The 12,338-nt window shown below is 41.4% G+C and overlaps 1 protein-coding gene across 1 annotated transcript; it reads left to right on the top strand.

Annotated features, from left to right (window-relative positions):
- The first annotated feature begins 6,601 nt into the window (after nt 1–6,601).
- FFAR4 (free fatty acid receptor 4) lies at nt 6,602–12,338 on the top strand. The gene is made up of 3 exons (XM_032191505.1): nt 6,602–7,123; nt 7,554–7,682; nt 11,356–12,338. Exons 1-3 carry the CDS (start codon nt 6,602–6,604, stop codon nt 11,761–11,763), a joined length of 1,059 nt encoding a protein of 352 aa, XP_032047396.1. The 3' UTR covers nt 11,764–12,338.

The raw sequence follows: 12,338 nt of genomic DNA, 5'->3' as shown, positions 1-12,338 counted from the left end.
CTCAATGGATTTATCTTGCCTCCCCTTAAGCTTTTGTGAAAACATGACATGAATAAGTAAGGATAATGTATTAGGCAATTCCATGGTAATCTATTTGATTCCAAAACTATTTAGTATTTCCACATACTTCTGGAATAGGGTACACATAAAATCCAAGGTAGGAACTAAGAACTCGTTAGAGGACAGCATTAATTTTCAATTTGTCAAGACCAATGAACTAAATAGGATGAGTACAGTAAGTATTACAGGCAGGAATAATCAACTACCCAAAAGCAAAATACATGGTATGACAGTTTATCAGCTTTAAAGGAAAGTTTCTTGGGATTACAGTAAACAGAAACTGAGTGTGACTCAATATCCCACTTGCATGATTCTGCAACAGTTTTACATCATCATGAATAGACTCTTACATATTTTACACATAATCTTGTATTTGTAGTCAATACCGATGAGTGTGTTAGCTGGAATACCATAACCAATTTCAAGCACTGTACTTCAAGAACAGTTTAGGCTAATAAGAACGTAATAAGCCTTTCAGATTTCTGATCAAAATCATTGAAGAATCAGGGTTATGGGGTCTACAAAGACTGCATGCTGTCATGGAAAATGACATTTCATACAGAGGAAAAAATAAAGTCTTCCTATGTTCAGTGAGAAGAAAAGCTTAGAATTGGAACAGGGGAAACTCCAACCTGAGGAAAAACTTTCTGGTGGTTGGAATAGATGAGCAGTGAAACACACTGCTTATGCAGGCTGCACAACCTCCACCACTGGAGATTTACCGGGACAGTTAGATAAAACGATCTAAACCATTCCTGACAGGTGACTCTGCCTTAGGTCATTGGTATTGGCCTGATGTTTTCTCAAAGTCCCCTGAAGTCCTATGTCTGATTACACGCATAGACCTGTAAAACAACAGACTGCAACATTCAAAAAGGAAGCAGTTAACATAATGGTTGTCCCTTCTGCACTGACTCTCCATATTCTTTCACAACACATGAAATTAGTAACTACTGCACCAGAAGTCATTTTAACAATTTAACTTCACCTTGTTTCTCAACTGGAAAAAATATTGGCATTACCATGTCTGTTTAAACTTCTTGTCTGAGCAGACAAAGCCATTTTAAATTAGTAATTGCACTCGCATCTGAACTCCACTGGTGCACCTCGATGCTACTGTATTCCCTAGTGCTGGGAAGCGCCTCATTCCCACATCATTTTAACAAGCAGAGCTATAGTGTCTGGCTCTTCCTCACTCTGTCTCTTTACACCTTCCAGAGCTCCAAGCTGGGAGTTTGGGATCCAGCCCACAGGGCGCCCAAGAACACAAATCAGGAAGCCACGTACTGAGGAGAGCTATCCAAGGAAGCATGAAACCATCCTTGGGAAAGGTTGAGTGTGCAAAAAAGGAGGTAGAGTTAAGGATTCACAGATGTAAATTTTCTTCTAGCACTGACTGCCCAGGACAAATGAGTCTTTTATTGCAAAAAAAGTGGACATTGTCCATGTCAGATACCCACAAAGCGAGGCCTGCTCTTGCACCCAGTTCCCCTTCAGAACTGCAACAGAGCTCCCCACCAGCAGGCAGGGACCTACATTCATTTCTGTGGTCTCTGTGTAATTGCTGCTTAAGTGTTTTATACTGAATAAGTAGTCACAAGATGAGTGAGCAAGACATAGTGCCTCAGAATATCCTGTAATAAACAAGTCTGGGACCTTATCATAATGACATCCAGTTTGCTTCTTGACAGAAGTGCAGCCAGGTTTAATTTTCCTGACCTACTCAAAAGCAGTGTATACGCAGACTGCATCTGCGAGAGCACGAGTTTTATCAATGTAACAAGTATGATCTGGTTAGCATTATCTCATTTAACTGGACAGAAAACTACACGTATCATTTAGGTATCCACGCGTTCTGGACATGGTTTATGAGAAGCTGTAAGTCACATCTCTTTAATCATTTCATATTAAATTATAACGTAACCAGACTCCCAAACAGCCACTAATAATGAAAAACATGAACAGTGTGGGAAATAATATGATTTAGTGTTACACTTGGGAAGTTAGAGGGTTTTACATCATATCTTAGAGTTAGCTGTACTTCTTATTGGTGTTGCTTTTTTTTTTTTTTTTTTTCTTTCTCTAGTCGTAGTTTAATCCTAGCTGAGTACAACCCCTGTCTTCCAGTAAAGACAGTTTTTCTTTGTTGCAGAGAAGCACCCTGTAGCCCTTATTTCAGAAGTCCATGGCTTTCAGAGGCAAATCTTGCTTCCTGATTTTGACCTGAAGGACCACTGCTGCTCTCAACAAGTTACTCTTCTAAGATGAGATGTAAGGGAAATAAAGCAAGCCAAACCATAACTAAGAGCATTCTCTGATCACTGGGTTCTGGAATACAAAGGAAGATGACGATGTCTGTGATCTCTGCACTGTGTGCAGCCCAGTGGGCAGGCATGTTCAGAGAAGGTCCACGTACATCTCATGAGCAAGACAGGTTGGTGACAAGTTTTGTTTGTAAATCCTTCAGAGGAACAACATGGTATTTGCCTTGATGGCCCTGCATCAAAGCTCATCAGCAGGTATGTGAGTAACATAATGCATACCTGAAAATTAGTAACAGGAAGCTTGGGGGTGGGAGGGTGTTGATGACAAAAATCTGACCCAGCTGTTTTAGTAAGCACATCCACTGAGCGTATTATTGGTGGCTTTGCTTTAGTCTGAGGCATTGGCCAGTAATTCTGCTGCAGCAGAATCTACAGCAGCCTTGGCACACAACCCAGCCTGCTAGTGATGGTTACTGAGCACAGGAAAATGAGACTCCCCACAAGAAACTGGGATTAGTTCTTGACAAGATCACACAGATCCAATGAGCATCTGTTATTTTCTGTGGATGCTGGAGTGGGTGAGCTTGCTACTATATAAAGACAAACAAATGCATTTAAATTTGCATCAAGTTTAAAATAATCCCTTAGACATTGGTGTAAATGCTTCAGCTCATTGATATTGAAAGCATACTGTGCATGAGCAGTTAGAAAACTCCATAAAAATGCAAAATAAATAAAAATAGATTTACACTTGAAACAAACATGAAAATGGCATAGCTGCTTTCAAGTGCATTATTAATAGTATCTAGAAGAACAGCTACAAGTATGGTAAGTGAAAAAAAAAGATGAAAATAGAAAGCTCATCTGTGTTGCAAGTTGTGCTAAAACCTTTATTATATAGACACAGCTTGAGTCACCTGCCAGCCTGCCAGCTCGAAACCTCTTTTGTGATGACAGAGTCAACATTTCTAACACAGTAAACTTATATTGCTTAGCAAACAGTAAATATACAACGCACCTGTTACAAAAGTGAGTACTATTTACTCATAGTGACACAAGTGCAGGGAAATACTGCCCAAAGACCTACACAACAAACTACAGGCAAGAGAATACATAAATAAGGCAGAAGCTTTCTAAGGTCATGTCCAAGTGGAACAAGAATGCCCACCTCCCAGCATCAACTAGCCCAGGAGGTCTCTCTGAGATGTCTTTCTTATGCCCAAGAAATAAATAAGCTGAACTATCCCCATCTGTCGTGACAGTTCACGGTTGTCAGGGGAACAATCTGAAAAACAGAGCCTGGCTTATGATATCAGGTAACAGAGCCTTTAATTGCCATAGAGGAGGCAAAGACTTGGGTTTTTATTCAGGACAAAAAGCACAAAAACAGAAACAAGATATTTTTCCCCCTAGGCTGGCTAACTAGATCCACAGAGAGCCTCATAAATTTCATTTAGGCTAGAACTGTGAAATCTGAATTGACTCTGTGTTGCATCACTTCTGAAAGTACAAGAGCAAGTAGGTTGAAAAAATGATATAGGTTAAGCAATTGTAACAGGTTTCCAAGCATTTTGTTAATCACTTCCTTTTCATAAGCGTATGTGGACTATATACTACACACAGCATCCACCTATTACAGTAGTGCAAAAGTGCTATATTGAGGTTATGATTCCTCCCTTCCTCAGCTTTCACGATGTGATGGTTGCTATGATTGCACCTATCCAACAGCAAATACAGCTTTTGTACTTCATGAGAGGGAAAAGAAAACTATTTTTTTAGGTAAATGGATCCATTAAACCCATGAATAATCAGACTGGTTTTTACCTGCAAGGAGCTCCAATTCATTTGATAAAGCCCCAATGAAATGTGCTTGTTTCTTCACACCTCTGCAGTCTCCATGTACAATATTCTGTACACAGGCCAGCCTGAAGCTCTCTCACTGACAGCATACTGAAAGCAGCACTTTGCTTTGGTACTCCTGAGCAAACAACAGGTTTATACCAAGTAAATAAGGTTCTCATTCACACCTAAGGACCAAAGCTAAAGGTGACCCTTTCTAAAGAAGATCAAGGACCTATCCCAATACTTCCACATTTTCAGATCTTCTGCTCCTCCACAGCATTTCTTTCCTTCCTGACTGAATGTATCTTCACTTCTTCAATAACTCTACTTTGTATGATTCCCTCCCTTTTTTCTTTCCTGCAATCAGTTTCCATTGTGTTTACCCTGAATTCATAGGATCCATTTCCAACTTCAGTTTTCACTGGTGCCTAAGGGCATAAAGATTTTATTCATAACATGATTTGCATTGATCTGTGCTACCAGTGGTCAGCTACTCCCTACAAGTCCTGTTAATGCCTTCTAAGCTTTTGCACAGGCACAGCCAGACCTCTGACAATTGCCCTTTACCACATGCCAGCCTCTATCAGAACCAACCTCATCGCTGATACTGCTATTTGCCCACAGCTTTGGGGCTACTTTGTCAGCTTGTATCAACTTCCACGCCTGAGTGATTGTAGCAACAGGAAGGTACTTGCCATATTTCAAGATTTGTTATGAATTTTACAGAATCAGTCCATGGCACAGTCAGTATAAATTGTGCCTGGATATGACAAGCTTCACTGAACCTTCTGCAATATAGGTGCAGTTTTTTCTCCTAGCGAATGATATGGAATAAAATGTGTTTTCAGACACTTGCCAGTCACTTGTGTTGCTGGCTGCCAAAATTTCATCTTTCCAGGTTTTCCTATTGTCTTCTTTTGAGGTCACTGTTCAGAGCAGCCACCCACTCACTAGCCAATCTGCCCACATCTGATACAGTCAAATACAAATCAGCAGGAAGTAGTAGGAGCATCTCCTCTACCTGCTTAAGTGGCCCTGCAAACTCTGATGAGACAGAATGAAGAGTTTGTGCCACTCTAGCTCAAGAGAAAACATGCTAATTTAAAGAAATGTAAATTCTGCACTGGCAAAGACGTGGGAAGTGGTCCAGTAAAAATCTTGCTCTTGTCAGTCCGCATTACATGATCATCTCCTAGAATGACCAAGTTTCTGGAATCCCTGCTAATGCCATTACGTAACAGGTTCATTTCAGGGGTCACATCCAGAATACTGCAAAAGCAATGTCTGCTTACGAAGCCCTGCTGATATATCAGTACGGAATAACTCTCACCTAGAATACAGTTGATAAGAAAATCAAAAGAAGTAGCTCCATATGGCAAAGCCTCTAACAGAAACCTCAAGCACCTACATTGGCACTGAATCAAACTAATTCATCTAGAGCTGTCTGAAGTTATACAACTATTTACACACTTTCTGAAAACATTTTATCTTCTTTTATGAGGCATTATCTGCTTGTTTGTGATGATTTATACGCTTCACTCCCTGTCCATTTCGAAATCATCTGGAATGAAGAGCGTAAGAAGGAAAGCCTCCTTTACAATTTGAGCAAACACTCAGAAATTAATGTCCTGAAAAATGGCGCTATTTCCTACACATCTTGATTAATGAGGCTTCTTCCTCAAGAACTCGTAGCACAGAAAGGTAGGACTCTGGATCAAACTAGTACAAGGCTCCCCAAAACAGTATTGTAATGCCTCCTCCCGACAGTGGACCACCATCAGCACATGCAATGCACAGGACCGCTGTTTCCAAAAAACACTAGCAAGACATAAGGCAATGGGTAAATCCCTCTTTTTTTACCTTACAACAGCACTTGTTATCCTGGCCCCTAGAAGGGCTCTCAGAGCCATTCCTCCTTGAAAGCCCTTCCTGGAGTTTTTGCTTTGCCCTGTGCTTTACCACAGGTGCTCCCTGCGGAGGGGTGCATCATGGCAAAGTCTGGGAAGCCTCCCCAGGTCACTGGCACCTCAGGGGCCTGTCTGGAGAGCAGGTCAGACCAGGACCACCCTGAAGGATGTGGCCAGGCTGGGTCCCCTCGGCACGGAGGTGCCACCGCTGTGCCACACGCCCTCCCAGAGAGGTGCTGGGTGGCCCCACTTGCGCCCAGCCCCTTGCTGCCTCCCCACGCGCACCGGCCTCGCCTTTGTGTGAGTTGCGCCGTGTTTACCCTCCCACTTCCTTGTTCCACTCCGGCACGAGGGCCATAAACCACACGGCTGGCACGGCCGAGCCCTCGGCAGCAGTGCCAGGAGGAAGGCGAGAAGGGGGATGGCGGCCAGCCCCCCGCCCCGTGTCAGGAGGGCACCCCGGGTGCCACCGTGGCTGCTGGGAGCGCAGCCGTTCCCCTAACTCGCTCATGCCCACTGGCCGCCCTCATGCCCGGGGCCGCGGGGGACGAAAAGACCTACTTCCCCTTCTTCTCAGACTTCAGGGGCCGCAACGTGACGGCCCTGCGTGTCGGTGAGTCAGTGGCGCTGGGCTCCATCTTCCTTCTGGCCTTGCTGGGCAACGTCTGGGGCATCTGCCTGCTGGCCTGGCGGCGGCACCGGCTGTGCGTCGCCAACTGCCTGGTCCTCAACCTCTTCTGCGCCGACCTGCTCTTCATCACCGCCATCCCCTTCATTGGCGTCGTGCGCTGGACCGAGTCCTGGGTGCTGGGCGACGTCATCTGCCACATGCTCTTCTACGTGATGACCCTCAGCGGCACCGTCATCATCCTCTCCCTGTCGGCCGTCAGCCTGGAGCGCGTCGTCAGCATCGCCCGCCTGCGCCACGCTGCCTGCCGCCGCCGCAAGGTGCTGGTCGCCGCCCTCCTCGTCTGGGGCTTCGCCGCCGCCGTCACCCTGCCGCTCTGCTGCTTCTTCACCGTGGTGCGGCTGCCCACCGCCGCCGGGGAGGTAGGGGCGAGCGGGGGGAAGGCTCCAGGCTCTCTGCCTCCGCCACCGGGGGGCGAGCGGCGCCGGGGAGCGGGCGGCAGCGGGCTATGAGGCGGGCAGCAGCCGGCCCCCGGCCCGTCCTGAAATGGGGCTCGGCGAGGGTCAGGCTGCTCCTCTGCCCTTTGTAGGTCGAAATTCCCCGTTTCGGTACACGTTAGTGTGTAAAAATGCCGTTAGCATATGGTCTGGAATTGCTGGCACTGACTAAATCGAGGACAACTCACCTATCTGTACACGTGTGGGCTTTTAAAACCATAAAGTGATACATGAAAGTTTTCACGGGTTCAGTTTAGTCTGCACCCACTTTCTCCATAGGCACAGAGGGAGATAAGGACAACGTTGTGGTAAAAACTGTACAATGTTATTTTTCTTCTTTATTCTTTGCAAACAGGAGGTTCAGATTTGCACCTTGGTTTGGCCCAGCACTGCAGGAGAAGTACTTTGGGATGTGACCTATGCCATTGTTGTCTTTTTAATACCGGGATTAGTCATTGTCATCAGTTACTCCAAAATCTTGCAGGTACTTTTCTATTTTGTTATACAACTAGGAGAAGTAAACAACCATTCACTAGGCATCAGCATACCATCATTGTATGCAAACACACTTAAAGAATATAGACGTTATTAGCTCTCATTATTAGCACATTATTAGTAGAAAATGTGTGATATAAACTGTGACGTTTCAACCTGTAAGCATGTACCTTTCAACTAAAGACATGCTTGAACGGCACATTACCAGAAGCCTAACATAAAGTTTGTCGTCATTTATACGCAGTATATAATACCCTTCTCCATTTATGTATTATTCATATTTAAAGACTCTGAATCTCCTAAATGCATACAGACTTAAGTATCTGAAATGCTTAGATGTTGCATTTCTTTAGCTTAGACTCCACAGACTTGCAAGGGAGTTGTACGAAAGCAAAGAAAAGCAGGATTGGAAACAACAGTCCTTCCCCTTTTAGATCTACTGATTTTTCTGTTTTCTGTGTGGATTTCTATTTCACAGATTTTATTAGAACACATTTATTCCTCCACAACTTCTGACTTTGCAATGTGCAAATGGAACACCATATCCACATTCTGAGTAGATGTTGAAATACAGGCACCAAAGTCTATATCCTAGCAAGCATGGTACTAGGCACCTAAATTCCTTTTAAAAATCTGATTTCATAACCCCTCCTCTTCCAAAAACGGTGTGAGAAAAGAACTAGAAAACTACAAACTAAGCACAAGAATGTATGTTTTTTAGCAACTGCCCTGGAAAGATTCTTGTTTCCTGTATGGGCTAATTAAATTTCTCATACTATTTTACTACGGAAAAGTAAAAGCTTTGGAAAGGAACCTCAAAATACACCAATTATTGAGCAGGGAATTAATTGGTGAAATGGGGAGCACCAGAAGCTGTGGGTACGTGAACCAAAGGTATATGTAGGTGTACATGAACCTGGGACCTAGACTCCAAGGCTCTCAATGGACTGCTATTGATCAGACTCAAACTTGTCAGTCATCAGTTCTAAGTTTATCTACACTCTAACCTCATTACAATCTTGAGGTAAATGCATTAGGTAAACCTCTTCTAGTGAAGTAAAATACTTGCTTTTTGCAACCTCATACTATCTGTACGTGGAAAGCATACAGTAACTCAACGGGGAGTCCAAGCCCTTTGAAAAAATTGCAAGAAACTGCAGGCCAACAAATGCCACAGTCCTTGTTCAGAGAGTAGGACAGGAATGGTGTTCTGCTTGTCCTTGCAGACTCCAGATTATTACAGGTAGATTTAGAAAACACAGTGGCACATATGGATATAGAATCCCCAAAAAGTGTTCAGCATACTGGATTACAAAACAACCCCTTGCTGCTATGCTCGCATTTCTTTTCCAGCTTGATAACACAGATGCTGAGATGTGTTACCACTTCTCCTGAACTGAAAAAGGAATAAGGCCTATAGCAGATTCCCATATGTTGTAATTGATTCTTTCTTACACAGCTTTCCGGAAAGCACCCAGAACTCAGATGGAGTATATTTTAATCCTTGAGTCGAACAGATTCACTCTAACTTTGTCAGAACACTCCATGATGCCAGTACTCACTGGGTACAATGCTAAATATTACTGCAAGAAGTTCAAAGCATTAGTGTATTCATTTAACACAGTATCTATGAGGATGATGATTCACTACAAACGCTCTAAGTTAATAAGAAATATACTCTACAAATGTAGCTCAATTTAATCTGAAACTGAACATTATTTTTATACAACACTTCCCAGAACACTGGCAAAAACGACAGGCTAGAAGGCACGTTTAGTTAATGGAGTTACTTGTTTTTGCAGTGTTCCCCCTTCAGGTATGGCCCAACCCATATGGATTTAGATAAAAGGCAAAAACCAGTAAAGATGTTACTTACTTGTATATACATGACCTTTAAATTACTTGTCCTCAGAATGTAGTCCAGATTCCCACTGTATGTGTCTAGATTCCTTATGCTAGGCACACCAAAAAGGGATCCAAAACATGTCACTGTCACCCTGTTTCAGTTGAGCATTTCATTCAGATGCAGTTGCATCTTACTGCAGTGCTGGTGATTCTTTTATTCTCAGTTCTAGACTGTGCAGTTCCAACAGCAAAGATGGAGGGTACTTTTATGGTAGATACAAAACCTGCTGGTTGAGGACTTTCTGTAGACATTGCTTTGAAAACTGGAAGCTGAGGAGGGTACAGAGCTTGTTTTTCCTACTTTTTGGACAAATGCTTAAAACCCTGCACACATATTTGAAGTGGGCATTAGTCCTTTGTATTTTATGCAGTGCATGTTCTTACTAAGGTGGGTTATGTATGCTCTGGGAACAACTCTTGAATCATTCAGAGTTAGCCTGATTTCTGGATGTCAGGAAGGTACAGTAGGAGATGATCAAGCTGGTATAGTTCAAAATACCAGAATTCTCTGCCCCTTTTAAATCAGGGAAGTGGCTATTGATATTGTTGGTAGATGTCTAGGTTCTTACAGGATACTTATTCTAGGACATCAATCTCTGTGACAGACTCAGAAAACTGCAGGAAGAAGAACAAATTACTCAATGTCTATAACCATTTTCATCTTTACCTGAACCAGGAAACTATTAAGTATTACTCATACTAGTGTTATCCTTCTCTTAGTTATTGGTAAAGGGAAATGCCACACATACAAATAGCAGAAAGACTCTTATGCTTTAGACTTTCCTATTTAAATACCAGATTGATTGAAGCTTTTGAAAATAACCATACTTGGGGTAAAATGGCATCTTGATTATTTAGCTTTTTTTTTTTTCCAAATATATATATATATATATATATTTTACTTTGCATCACATATATAAATCTAACAGACTTCAAATGTTCTGTGCAAATTAAAATGAAGACATTGTGAGTAGAGCTTAAGATTTAAAGTTTTCTGCAAGACCTTGGGATTCAATATTCTATGTAATGACAGATGATACATACCCATGAATAGTAGATTCCCAAACTAGCCATCCTCTGGTTTATTACATCAGACAGTAATTTTACAAGACACAGAGATTTTAGTAGTGACAAAAGGATCTGTAAGATTTCAGATTAATTCATAGAAAGCAATTCTGATTATTGACTGAAAAACTTAAGAGTTTACACAAAACCTGAAATCCCATTCAAAATTAAAACATACCGTGATTTCGTTACTGTAATAAATTCATGCTCCTTCTAATACCTACCTTATAATACCAACATGGCCATAAGAGAATTGGATTGTGTTCGTTCTTGTGCATCAACAGGATTGTTAGCTGTGTTCCAGTTTGCATTTGTGGAAAAATCAATGTGATTATTTAGATAGAGAAAATGAAGTCGTAATTTGAAGTTAATGGGATTTCATGAGTAATTAAGGCCCTATTTTATGCTGAATAGTATTTATGGCTTCTGGAGAGCCATACAGAGAACAACCAGTTCAATTAATACTGAGGTGAGCTCACAGCTGAGAGGAAGAAAAACCTTGGTAGTAAAGTGAAAATATTTGAAATGAAACCATTAACAAAAAGTAAACATGGAATTCTCCAATGCCTTTTTAAGTAGTCACTTTTCAAAATGGAAACATCATGTGCAGAGACTTGCTTTTGCAACTATAAAAATGTGTTAAGAATATTTCTAGGTTTCAGTGAAATCTACTTTCTTCTCTTTTACTGCAGATTACAAAAGCATCAAGAAGAAGTTTAAATGCTGGTTTGGCCTACTCACATAATCATCAGATTCGTGTTTCCCAGCAGGACTACAAACTATTCCGAGCCCTCATTGTGTTGATGATCTCCTTCTTCATCATGTGGAGCCCAATTATAATCATTGTTTTTTTAATTTTAGTCCAGAACTACAAGCAAGATTTAAATATTTTGCCATCAGTTTTCTTTTGGATAGTGCTATTCACTTTTGCTAACTCTGTTGTCAACCCAGTTTTGTATAATGTTGCCCATTTCAGACGTAAATGTCAGGAAATTCTTCTCTATTTTACAGGGAACCATACAGGGAATGGGGCTGGTACAGAAACCACTGCAAAAAGAAGTAAACGTGAACAACCTAATTTGTCTTTCATTACTAGATAATTATTTAAAGTCTGAACAGTGACACACTTTGAATGTTAATGGCTATACTATCCCAGTTTGAATAGGTCATTATACTATAGTATTACATGTTGGAAGAGGCAAAAAAAGAAAAAAAGGAAAAAAAAAAAAAGAAGCTAATTTTAAATCTCTTGAATTCGTTGCTTTGCCTCAGTAAGATTGCACAATTTAATCCAATGGATTGAATTTATACTGGAAGAAATTGAAATATGGCAGTGAATTTGGTGAGTGTAAAATAGTTGAAGTACTTAGCAGAAGAATTAAATTCTATGGGAGTACATTTTCTGTTGACATAAATGTTATTAACTTTAATGAAGTTATAATGAAGCCATATCAAGAGTAGACCTGTTCCATTTTTAATCTGTTTTTTTCTACTGAGTGAGATCAACTTCCTTGTGAAAATGTACATCCACAGAGAGTATCTGCTCTTGTAAATTACCAGAAAAAGGACACTTGATTATACAGTTAGAAAACTGACTACCTGAATAAAGGTTTGGGCAGATGAGATGATAAACGTCACCAAAAGAATGACTGTTTTGGTTCCATCTCAAATTAAA

The sequence above is a fragment of the Aythya fuligula genome, chromosome 7, assembly GCF_009819795.1.
Source record: "Aythya fuligula isolate bAytFul2 chromosome 7, bAytFul2.pri, whole genome shotgun sequence".
Taxonomy (NCBI): Eukaryota; Metazoa; Chordata; class Aves; order Anseriformes; family Anatidae; genus Aythya; species Aythya fuligula.
Note: the sequence above shows the minus strand (reverse complement) of the source record. Positions and strands in the feature narration are given on the sequence as shown.

Excerpts from the sequence above, each read along its gene's own strand:
- FFAR4 (XM_032191505.1), top strand. The coding sequence starts at position 6,602 with ATGCCCGGGGCCGCGGGGGACGAAAAGACCTACTTCCCCTTCTTCTCA. Across the intron at positions 7,124-7,553 it reads TGCCCACCGCCGCCGGGGAG|GAGGTTCAGATTTGCACCTT; the intron begins GTAGGGGCGAGC and ends CTTTGCAAACAG. Across the intron at positions 7,683-11,355 it reads GTTACTCCAAAATCTTGCAG|ATTACAAAAGCATCAAGAAG; the intron begins GTACTTTTCTAT and ends CTTTTACTGCAG.